At 47.0% G+C, this 12,035-nt stretch overlaps 1 protein-coding gene across 2 annotated transcripts in view; it reads right to left on the reverse strand.

Annotated features, from left to right (window-relative positions):
* EAF1 (ELL associated factor 1) overlaps nucleotides 1–12,035 on the reverse strand; it is an 80,556-nt gene that overhangs the window by 44,463 nt on the left and 24,058 nt on the right. The window contains exons 2-3 of one of the 2 annotated variants that reach the window (XM_085630634.1): nucleotides 5,158–5,252; nucleotides 2,555–2,644 (exon numbers count right to left, since the gene is read on the reverse strand). In XM_085630634.1, the coding sequence (XP_085486760.1) occupies nucleotides 2,555–2,644; nucleotides 5,158–5,252 (185 nt within the window). The remainder of the gene's footprint in view (nucleotides 1–2,554; nucleotides 2,645–5,157; nucleotides 5,253–12,035) is intronic. The other variant, XM_085630636.1, reaches the window with a different exon arrangement.

A 12,035-nucleotide genomic window follows, 5' to 3' on the forward strand; every position in this document is an offset into this window, starting at 1 on the left:
TTGGATGGCATATGTGAAGTAACACATGAATGACTCTTAGTTTTTGCTTCAGATATGCTTTTCATCTAAAGACATTGGGTATACTCTTTAGGATTGTAGACTGCTATATCACATACCAGGTATATATATGTTACTTAGTGAGACCTAATGAGAGTATATGTTCTTTGAACTCTGTTTATATCTGTGTCCTTTGTTGTTACAGGTTCTATTTCCCCTGCTGTCCCTTCCCTATCCTTTCCCTCGCCTGATCCCTCGAACACCCTGTATACATATAGGGGTGTTGGTGATATCAGGAGGTGGACCTTTTTCTGCTGAAACTGGATCCTGTGGAGCGTAACCTGACACACAGTCTCTGTGGGATAGGGGTGGGGAGGTAGCCCTCCCTTCCCCTCCATAGATTCGCTAGAGGTATGCATCCGGGCAGTACAGTCTGCCTTCAAGGAGGGTTCTTGTTGGGTCGAGAAGGACCAGTCATTAACAGTCAGCAACTGTGATGTCCAATAATAAAGCCAGAAATTTGGGAGGGCAATGCCCCCTCCGTCTGGCATCTTGTCAGTAGTGAAAGGACAATTCTTGATCGCACAGCAGCACCCTCGTTATACTGTCTACCCTGTGGAAGAAGGCATCCAGGACTGAGAAGGGGGTATTTTGCAGAATGTACAAAAAGTTCAGTAAATAGATCATTTTATAAAGGGCTCGGGCACAGGAGTGATAGCAAAAGTTTCCTCCACCTCTCCACGTCCCAGCTTTAGGCCTCTAGATCTCACCAGGTTTTCCTAGTATCAGAACCCCTGGGTCGCCTATTGGAAGAGGCAATCCAGAGCTCAATTTGGGTCTCCCATTCCTACCGAGAAGGCCATCGACTTATGAAAATTAATGCAGAACCCCGCATAGGTCCCAGAAGTCTTCAAGATGCGCAGGATTCTCGGCACACAGCGTGGGGGTCCGCAAGGTTGAGGAGGATATTGTCATATATTCCCCCAGCCTAGGTATCATCAGAGGCCCTGTATTTGTGCATCTATTCCGATCCACAATGCCAGGGGTTCAAGAACAACTGCAAAAAGTAGGGGTGGGAGATGGCAGCCCTATCTGGTGGTTCTGAATAGTCCTACGTTTTCTGAGAGGACCCCGTTGGCTCAGACTGTTTATATAGTAGGCCAACCCTGGATAAGAAATACGGTCAAATCACATCTTGGGAGAATGCCCATTATAAATGGCCACTCTAGGGAGTCAAAGTCCTTCTCAGCAGCAAAGTCCAAAAGGACTTTCGGCTCTTGTAATTCCCTACTGCACGCCAAGCAGCCCATTAGTCTCCGCAGAATATGCCTCGTGGGCATGTATGGCATAAATCCAGATTGATCCGGGTTAACAAGTTAGTCGACCACCTGAAGAATTCAGTTTGTCAGAATTTTGGCCAGGATTTTCGTTTCGGTGTTAATCAATGAGAACGGCCTATAAGAGGCACAACCATCTATGGGTTTTACTGTCCTTATGGATCAGGACAATTGTGGCTTCACAAAGGTCGCATGGCAGGGTGCCCGTCTCCCTGGCTGTGTCGAACATTCAGAGCATTGGCTTTGCAACTTTACACTTGACGCTTTAAAAACATTCTACGGGGAAGCTGTTAGGGCCAGGGGTTTTGCCATTGTTTAATTGGGAGATAGCTGCAGCAACCTCGCCCTCCATGATCTTCCCGGCCATCGCTTAAACCTGGTCAGGATTAAGGCGGGGGACCGGAAGGTCCCCAACAAAGGAATCCAATTCTCACTGATCAGGTGTGGTCCTTGTCTGGTAGAGCTGCTCTAGATATATCGCAACCATTACAAAAATGGGGTAACCCAAAAAGTCAAGGACCTGGGTACAATGTAGTACAAAAAACAATGGTCCTAGACCTGAATTCAGAGATAGGCTATAAGTCCTTTCTTAGTGTTATCATTTAAATGTTCTGGGCTATGCAACATCAACTCAGATAGCCCTCAGTACTCAATATAACATTTGTCATATAAAACAAAACATGCAACCAACCAGCATCAAAAATTCTTATAGCATTTATTATTTTTGTAGTTTACTTTTGACAAATTTCAATCAAGGTTGCTCCAAGGGGAACGTGCAAAGAGTGAGGTGTTGGAATATGAAAAAGTGAAAGGAAAGAGAAAGTATTCGAGAGATTTGTGACATAAAATACTGAAAAGACTTGAACACTGGACCGGTTGTCAATCACCGTCCAAATGAAAAGGCCTGGTCACGTTGAATTAATTAGTACAGCCGTTGAATTAAACAATTACAAGATACATTGGAAACTAATTCCAATAAGGCACGTGAATAAATGAACGTATTCCAGGCTCTATAATAAAGGGCGTCGACGTTTCGATCCGTCTTTGTGGCCTCAAGAGGAAATTTGGACCTTGGCCATGCGGATCTTCATCAGGACTGAAGGGCAACCTAGATGGGTACTGGGCCTTATGGAGTGCCTAAAATTAATGAAAATTAAAATGAGGCTGTTGCATGAGGCTAATGTGTTATTAATTAGCTGTGTAAAGCCAAGGAGGCTTACCCGCTTATCCTTGTGAATAAGGTATAACGGTGGACTTCGTGTAGGTGGACTCCATAAGTGAGGTGCCACTGGGTAGAATTGAATTCGAAACTGCAAAGACAAGGTTACGACTATTAGTAACCGAAACAAGTACGTTAATTGTAGACCTAACAGAAATAAACAATGTGAAGGGTACCTTAATACGTGGTGTCACTTCCTTCGAGTTCTCGATGTTTGTATACAAAGCCGGATTTATTGCCAAACTGAAAAATTATATAAAGAACCGTGTTTTAAGGGAAGGTCCATCAAGGGAAGAAGTTTTAAAAAGGGGGGTGTAGTATTATTTAAGGTCTTTACCTGGTGCCGCTACTATCCGGCGAAAGTCCGTACCGCGCGGTGCTCGTGATTCAGCAACCGCGCACCTCGGAGACGTCTGTTTAAATAAGAACGTCAACGTCACGGTACCGGGACGCGGATGGAAAGAGTTAAAAGACTCCGACCGGGCTGCCGGTACTGAATCTCCCTAGTGAATACTAATTGGTCCCAAGTTGATTATGTTCCATCTAGTAGGAGGTCTGGCACGTATTAATGCGGGATACAATTAGAATTAGCAATGTGCTAATTTTGACCGGACCATCGATATATGGTGGTCCCTGGTGTGAGCTATATGAGCATTGACTCATGTATGGGAGCTACCACATATTGGAATTAATGAAGGTTAATGTGGGTAGACAACCGCCATAGTTACTCTTTGTGAAATCATATTGGCTCAAAAGCACCCGGACATTGATGGTGGCAGAAAACAATTACTAATGATTATGAAAAACCGGACAAGGCTATCAGAAATTAATTCATGCTGATGTGGACTGCATTAGTTTACACCATCATTCCTATATGGAAAATTAACACATAATTGGAAAATATTTTTAATACTGACACCGAGTGGGCAAACGTGACAACCAATCGGTGTTCGGTCTTCGGTCTATCTATTCTCAAACAATACATTGAATAAAAACTTTGTACCAATGGACAACAAAAACAACAACACAATTTATACATGGCCATAGGTTTCAACACAGTCAAGAAATTTCTATAGAGCAGCATTGCAAAAGGGTAGAGAGTACATATCTAGTATAATAACGCTTGACGGGCACTTTGTCCTTAAACAACGATACGTTTAACAGCATAGTTCGAATGATGGAATCTGTTAGACACATAACCCCGGTTATACATTCTGGACATTGATTCAGATTACTCACTTCATAATCAATTTGTGTGTTCTGAAAGTATATACATAGGGGAAAAAGATTCTCACAGTAGGGAGTCAACCAGGGATATACGAAAATCTTAGTACTATTAGACATCCACTAGAGCCCTAGTGGGTTAGTACCGATATATCCACATGGATAGATTTATTCAGTATTCATAATCGAGATCTGTTTGCTTATTTCTTCTTCAAACTCATTCAGACCTCTAGTGATCGTATCCAGAGAGTGAATCCATCTGCATTCTCGTTTGCTGAGTATACTGATGAAGTTACCACCTCAGATATATCGCAAACGCTCGAGCAATATACTGGAGAGTCTCTCCCAGCCCCAGATCTTCAGTTTCTAATGCCTCTAATGCAACGCTGCCTCTCTTCCTTCTTAGCCAGCCATGCGAGGAGTTTTCCAACTTTATTGCCCATCTCAAATAACCTGCCTTGAGTGGTTTGGAACTGAGCTCTCGCTTCCTGACGTACTAGGGCCACGTAGTTCTACCTCACTTATTCAACAAGAATGTTGTTTTCAGTGATGGCCCAGCGATGGGGATTGCCTGTCTCAACAACTATTCTGAGGGTGCATTCAATCTACTGTAGGAGATTGTCTGAGAATAAGTGCTGGTCTTCAAATGAGACATATCATTGACCAGAGAAAGAAAGGAAATATCTGGAAATTCCTTAGTTCCCTGAAACCAACATGGCCTGAACAAAGATTAGTAATGGACTTTCAGGAATCCTTTTTCAGCTGGATGTGTGTGCGCTGCAGCGAGCCAAAGAACAGAGAGGTGTTAGTAGTCCACCTCATCCATGTGGCGGTCTCTGGAAGTACCTCCATGTTTTTTCTCATCTGCTTTTGTGCTCCCCTGCACTCTGTCACGCTGGACTTACCCCTAGCCTCCATTGTCTGGTCTGTTTACTGCTGAGGCCTCTGAATTACAGACAGAGGTCCTTTGTCTCATTATTCTCCATCAATGAGGTCCTATTCTCCGTGGCATGGAAGCTAATGAACCTACGGTGTTTCCTGCTCCTAGGTCAAACCAGCAGCCATCAATGCTCTTCTGTATCATCACCACCCTACCAACTCCCTGCCTCAATGCTTTACTGCGACAAACTCAACTCTCAGATGTGCTCGATACAAATCCTGGTGAGGTAATCTAATGAAGAAATATATTTAGTAACTCACAGATGCAAGGTAGGTGTAACATATAAAATGGAAAAAATTGGATGAATGATATGAAACATTTAAAAAGTAGCATAATCATCGATGCAGATCGATGTAGCGGGATTATGCTTAAAATGCTCATATAATAGCAGCAATGGAGTAATAATCATGATAAGAAGTAATTGAAAGAGCAAATCTTACTGGGATATGTGGCAAAGTAATTGTAACTTCCTCTCCTTTTCCAACCTGCAGCTCTCCTTCACAGGAGGTGTCAATCGAAGCTGGTTTGAAATCATCTAATCAAGGAAAGGAAAACATTTTTTTTTTAAATTGCAGAACACTTGCATTCTGTTTCTATGTTTAAGGGAATAATGCTACCATATCAGTGACTTTGTTTCTCAAGGTAAAGGGTTGCGGCTTAAGTTACAGTTCGATGCCAACACCAGGGAGGCGGAAGTGCACAAACAAAAATGGCCAGTGAGGTCTCTGTAAACAATGTAGCACTTCAATAGCCACTGCCCCTTTAATTACATAATGCACATGCTGCAGAAAAAAGGATTGTATAGTACATTTTGTATACGGGTGCTACTCAAGGTAATGTGATATAGCCATTTTATTTCTAGATCTGCATCCAGGGGTAGTGAGTGCATACCTAGCTTTAAGCATACTGTGCCACCACTTGGAACGAAAAATTAATGAAATAAAATTAATTTAAATGAATTTGTGACAAACATGAAGCATAAAATACAACCTAAAAATAAATCCATACGACAACGTCTTTTCCTTATCTGTTGATTGTATTCTTATTTTCATGCAGTGTCTGCTTCTGGGTAAACATTCCTTAAATTGGCTAAGATGAGTGCCCCTGTATGTCCAGGCTGTGGACTGAAAGGCATGCCAAAGGGAAACCAATGAAGGTGTGCAAGAAAGCAGCCAAAAGTGTCAAAGCACAACTGGTTGTGGATTCTTCGTGAAATGTAGTTGAAGTGTTGTTGAAGTACAGACCAGACGCTAGTAGAACAAGAAGCTTGTGGGGGGCACACCATTCTATGAAAATTACACTCAGGATTCAAAGACTACTGACTTTATGTATCAAGGATTTAAATCACAAATATTAATTTTCCATTGAAAGAATAAGTGCGGAACAGAGTGATAAGTCTCAATAAAAGAGGCTGGTGATACGAATGCTGGTGTATCTGGCATTGTATGTGAGAGAGGAGAATCGGAACAATCAACATAGAGGATCTCAAAATGTGCAACATTTTGACAACTATCAAAGTTTCTGACAACTTAGTCCCTTGAACATTTCTGCATGCAGTAGCAATATCTTTCGTCTCAAGTAGTGTGTAAACTTAGGCTGCCAAAAGACAATGGTTAGCAGCAGCAAATTTGAAAGTAGCTTTGTTTTCCTTTTGACCTACTCGGAAGCTCCATCTGATTATAGAAGCGCAGATGTACAGAACTGAGGGTGGACGGTTCAAGTGAATCAGGGGATCTCTATTGCCTAGTAGCACAATGTCAGTATGCAGACCATTGCTGCCATAGAGATATGCACCTTGCATACGACAGACCTGAGCACAATCAAGCTGGGGGTCCCATTACGCTCTTTCCCCAAGGGATTCCCTTGGCTCCCACAGATATTCTAACCCTCTCTACCACCTGCTGGGCATGACAAAAACATCTCCAATTACTTGTAGGGATCTTTTATATTCTCCTTAACTACCTCTTGCAGATAACCAATGGCTACCCTCTACACTAGAGACCCTCGTCAAAAATTCAAAAATACGCTGAAGACAGCATGCACTACACATGTCGGGCATCTATTCCCGGACGGCCATATTCTTTATCATACCGATGACGTGCATTTTGGAACTCAAATGGACCATTATGTCTTGCGTCACGTCCACAGTGCACTGCATGCACAGATCTCCTCTTATCCACTCGCCCCTCCAGAGTTCACCCCATTGACCACATTGATAGATGAAGCAGACGGAGGATACCTTGTTTCTAAACTTTATCACGCTAACCTGGCTTTACTGTCTGACAGGAACGGTCATATTCGGCACTTATGGGAGCATGAATTAGAACGACCTATGCCAGATGAAATTTTGTATTATTCCTGTCAACAAACAAAACTCAGTTCCCCCAATCACAGACATAAATTTATACACTTCAAATTTCTTAGACGCACATATACTACTCCCTGGCCAAGATTGGCCCCACAAGGTCCTCTGGTTGCTCTAAATGTCATGCCAACAATGCTGATTTTTCGCACCTTACTTGGACGTGCACCCCCATTGGGGATTTATGGCTGGCTGTCTTTTCACAGCTCTCCTTAATGGTGCGGATCACTCTAGCACCATATCCCCTTTTCACACTGCTGGGCTACGAGCATTATGATCCAGAAGGGGTCTGCAGGTTTACCGCGCTAGCGTTACTACTCTCAAAATGTGATAATAGCTTGGCATTGGGGCAGCAGACGCCACATGGCAATAGTTTTGGTATTCCCACAATGCCGGTCACGGCAGATATGTCCTCTATAAATGCCTCAGTAAATAGAATGCCAGTGCGTGTTGTGTGTCAGGATTTGTGGATGCCGCCAACCTGTGGAATGCCCACACAATGTTCAGACAGACGTGCAGTGAGACAGTGTTAGACCTGTCAGCCCTAGGGTGGTCTTACCCCGCATTTTATTTCCCTTTCTGCCTAGCTTTTGTTGGACCTAGGCCTCTGGGCGCCTTTCCACTGCCAAACAGTGCTGAGGTGCAGGTGCTCTCCCCTAATAAGATGGCTGCCAACGGCCCCTGCTACTGCGGAGTGGCCATTGTACATACACGCACCAGTAGTTAGGATCAGGCTGGGACATACTGTTACTGTATCCTTGCTGTCCCGCCTTCTTTTTTTTTTAATCTGTTTTTATTTTTATTTAACTTTCAAAGAATTACATTTACTTGAAAGACATCATTACTTGCGCACTTTCCATACATGTTGACTAGACACATTAAACACACAGTTTCGCCGCATGCATGGTGGTCCCTGCGCTCGCCATAGGCACAGCTGCAGCGCCTGACTGAACATAGAAATAGCTTTCAGTTCTGATTGCGTCTAGAATATGTCTCTATTCAGGAGCTGCTTAGTGCCAGAAGTTCAGTGGTGTAGTCCTTCCATTGTTGCCATATGGATTGTCTAACAGATTTAGTCAAAGAAGTCAGTTAATCCCCAACAGTCCCAACAATCCCAACTCAGCCCAGCGCTAGTGGTGGCGTCCCCCTCCCCCCTTACTTTGCCTTTTCCATTGACCTCGTCCTGCATAATAGAGAGCTTGCTGTCCCTTCATAGCGAGACACGTCTTACCCGCCCCATTGTTATTGACGCAAATCAATACATACAGGGGACTTGAACCGTAACACATGAAACACATGAAACCACACAGACACACCCAATTGCAAATTCCAGTGCTTACCCTAAACCCATGCCGCTCCCCTCAGATTGTCCCCTAGTATGCTCCTCCTCTACCCCCTGGAGTGCCTGGAGCAGACCTCCCAGCGAGTGGCTATTGGCTCCTTCCTTAGGCCCAGCGTTTCCTCCCTTCTAATGGCCGTCCCTTCAGCCCTCGCCCAGGCATAGATCGAGTGTCTCCACGCCTGTACATGGGGGGGTTCCTGCGCTTTCCACCTTTTGGTGAGCAACCGTTTGGCAACCGCTATTCCCAGGTCTAAGAACCGGGATGTCACCTTCATGGCCGGCGTTTTACGGAATTGGTGTAATAGGTATACCTCCCATTCAAATGGCAAGCTACAGCCAGTACTTATATGTAGCAGCTCGCTTATTCTACTCCAATAAGTATATATCCTCTGGCAACTCCATAGCATATGGATCAGCCCCACCCCAGGTTCCAGACATCTGGGGCACACCGCATCTATACGGTGAAAGTACCTGTTGCTGGCCTCCGGCGTAAGGTATGCCCTGTGTAGTATGAACAACTGGATCTGTCGGCGCCTCATATTCCTGGGGATACGCACTGGGCCTTTCAGTACCTTTTCCCATTCCTTATCTTCTAAGGGCCTCCCTAGATCTGTCTCCCACTTGCGTCGGAGCGGTTCTAATGTGACCGCTGCATGCGTGCGTAAAGACCCTGCGAACCAACGTACCAGGGGTCTGCCTCGTCCCATAGCATGGAGGTACTGTATAGTGAGATGTTGCTTTGGTTCTGTGGACATGTCCCCCCATATGGCCGTCAGCGTTGCAACTAAAGAGCGGTGCTCAAGAAATTGTCCTGGTGGCAGCCCCCCTCCTCCACCAACGAGTCATACGGTGCAAACGCGCCTTCCCGATACAGGTCTCCCAGGGTCTGTGTATCCGCGTCTCTCCAACACTCCAATGCCGACGGGGTAAGTGTTCGCACCCCGCTGGGGGAGCCCTCTAAGGGTAACGCAGGCGCGTATGGTATCAGGGATCTAGTAATAAATAAACTTCTGCGATAGCATTTGTACGCCACTTTTAGGAGGAGGGGCGTCGGTGTCGCGGGTTTGACCGCCGGGTGGAAGAGCATGAGGAGCCGTTCCAGAGAGTAGGGGGGCTGCAACGTCGATGTGTCGTCCCGACCTCTGTCTGCAAACCAGCGGACTATCCACTGCAGCTGCGCCGCCAAATAGTAATGCTCGAAGCAGGGCACCGCTAGTCCCCCTTGATCCGTGGGTAGGTATAATTTCGCAAGTGACAGCCTGTGACGGCTACTCCCCCAGATGAAATCTCGGATCAACTTAGAGAACGCAGCAAAAAAGGCCGCTGGTATGTATATTGGCAGGTTGGCAAAGTAGTACAGCAGCCTGGGAAGGATCACCATTTTGGCCAATGCCACTCTACCCGTGACTGTCAGCGGCAGCGTACCCCAGAAGCGCATCTGCGACTTGAGTGCCGCAACCGCTCGACCCACATTCCCGTCCAATATATCCTGCAGTTGGCGGTATATCTGGATACCTAAGTATCTGAAGGTATCCTCTTTCCACACTACTCGTGTTCCGTTGAGGGTGTATCCCGGATCTTGCCTTCCCCCCTCAAACGCGTATAGGCAGGATTTGCTAGTGTTTACCCGAAGTCCCGAGACAGCTGCAAAGTCTCGCAATATAGGGGCCAGCTGGGCCGAGATATTCTGTATGTCTCTCACATACACCAGCAAGTCATCTGCATATAATGACACTTGATGTGTTGCATCACCCAACGGTATACCCTCCCCCTCCAGTGTGCGGAGTGCCGCCGCCAGAGGCTCAATTGCCAACGCAAATAGTAATGGCGACAGCGGACACCCCTGCCTGGTGCCCCTGCACACCGGTACCGCTTCCGACATGTACGGACCCAGCCTGACCCATACCGTGGGGTTTCTATATAATAGGCCTATCATTTGCAAAAATTCCTCCCCCAAATCATAGCGCCGCAGCAGCATCGATAAGTACCTCCATTCCAGACAATCGAATGCCTTTTCTAGATCTAGCATTAAGCAGCCCGTATTCGGGCAATCAGTTACACTTTCTGCCGCGATTCTAAAGAATCTCCGCAGGTTCAGGGACGTACTCCGCTTAGGCACAAACCCATTTTGGTCGCTGTGAATAAGGGCTGAGACCACCGGTGCCAAACGCTCCGCCAGGACTTTGGCAAATATTTTGTAATCGGCATTTAAAAGCGCCAGCGGTCAAAAAGACCCCAAAACTGTCGGGTCGCGGTTGGGCTTCAGCAGGGATATCAGGTACGCTTCACGCATCGAAGGGGGAAACGTGCCTTCCTCCAGTGCCTTTGAGTAGACGGCGTGTAAGTGCGGCACCAAGAACTCCCGATAGGCTTTATAGAATTCGGCCGGTATGCCGTCCGGCCCCGGAGTTCTCCCGGATGCCAGAGATGCAACTGCCTCACCTATCTCTTCTAAGGTGAGGGGGCTATTAAGCGCCTCCTGGTGCTCAGCCGAAGCCGCAGGCAACTGGATCCTCTCCAGGAATCTCCCTATTTCGAGATCAGTACAGCGGACCTGGGACCGGTACAGCTGCGTGTAGTGGTCCACCATTACCTTATGTATCTCTTGTTGCGTGTATACCAGATCTCCCTGCGATGTGCGCATCACCACTATCAGGGCACGGTTAGTATCTGGTCTCATCAGCCATGCTAGTAAGCGACCCGCCCTGTCTGCCGCAGCATGCGTGCGGGCTGTGTGTGCTGCATAGTTGTGGCAGCGCAGTCGCTCCAACAGCTCCGCTAGTTGCGTCAGGAGGTCCTCCAGGCGACCCGCCTGTCTACCTCCCCCCTCTCCCCCCCTTTCAAACTGCAGCAGCTGGGATTCGATTCGGGAGATAGCCGCCGACAGCTGCCTGCGGACATTCCAGGAGGTACCCAAGCAATGGCCTCTGATTGTCGACTTGAGGGCGTCCCATTCCACCAGCACGTCACTAGCCGTGCCTTCGTTAATTTCGAAGTATGTCAGGATTGCCGTCCCTAGTGACGAGCGGAACTCAGGGTCTTCCAGCGCGTTAAGCTGTAGGCGCCATGTGGGAATAGGGGGCCTATCAGCTTCCCAGCTGATGCAAACCCGCAGGGGGTTATGATCGGAGTGTGCCCGACCTAAATATTCCGAGGCTTCCAGCAGCAGCAAGAGAGACCGTGACCCCACCACCCTGTCCATTCGGACGTGCAGGTCATGCAGAGCGGAGTAGTAGGAGTAAACACGGTCTACCGGATGGAGGGCCCGCCACATATCTAGTAGCTCCCAGTTCGAGAGCCAGTCCGCCAGTGCCTGTGCATTGGACCTTCGCCGATGTGACCCTGAGGGGGGGGAAGGATCTATCCAGGTGAAGATCGAGGACGGAGTTGAAGTCCCCGCTCAAAAACCAGGGGAGACCAGCATACGGAGTCAACACTCGCGACAGTCGCTCCAGGAATGCCCCTTGTCCTGTATTTGGGGCGTAAACAGACACCAATAATATGTGCTGTCCGTTAAGCACTCCGCGCACTAGCGTATATCTACCTTCCAGATCCACTACCGTGTCCATGCTGACGAATGGGACACCTGCCCTAACCCATACCAGTGTGCCCCT

Source organism: Triturus cristatus, chromosome 10 (genome assembly GCF_964204655.1).
Source record: "Triturus cristatus chromosome 10, aTriCri1.1, whole genome shotgun sequence".
Lineage (NCBI taxonomy): Eukaryota > Metazoa > Chordata > Amphibia > Caudata > Salamandridae > Triturus > Triturus cristatus.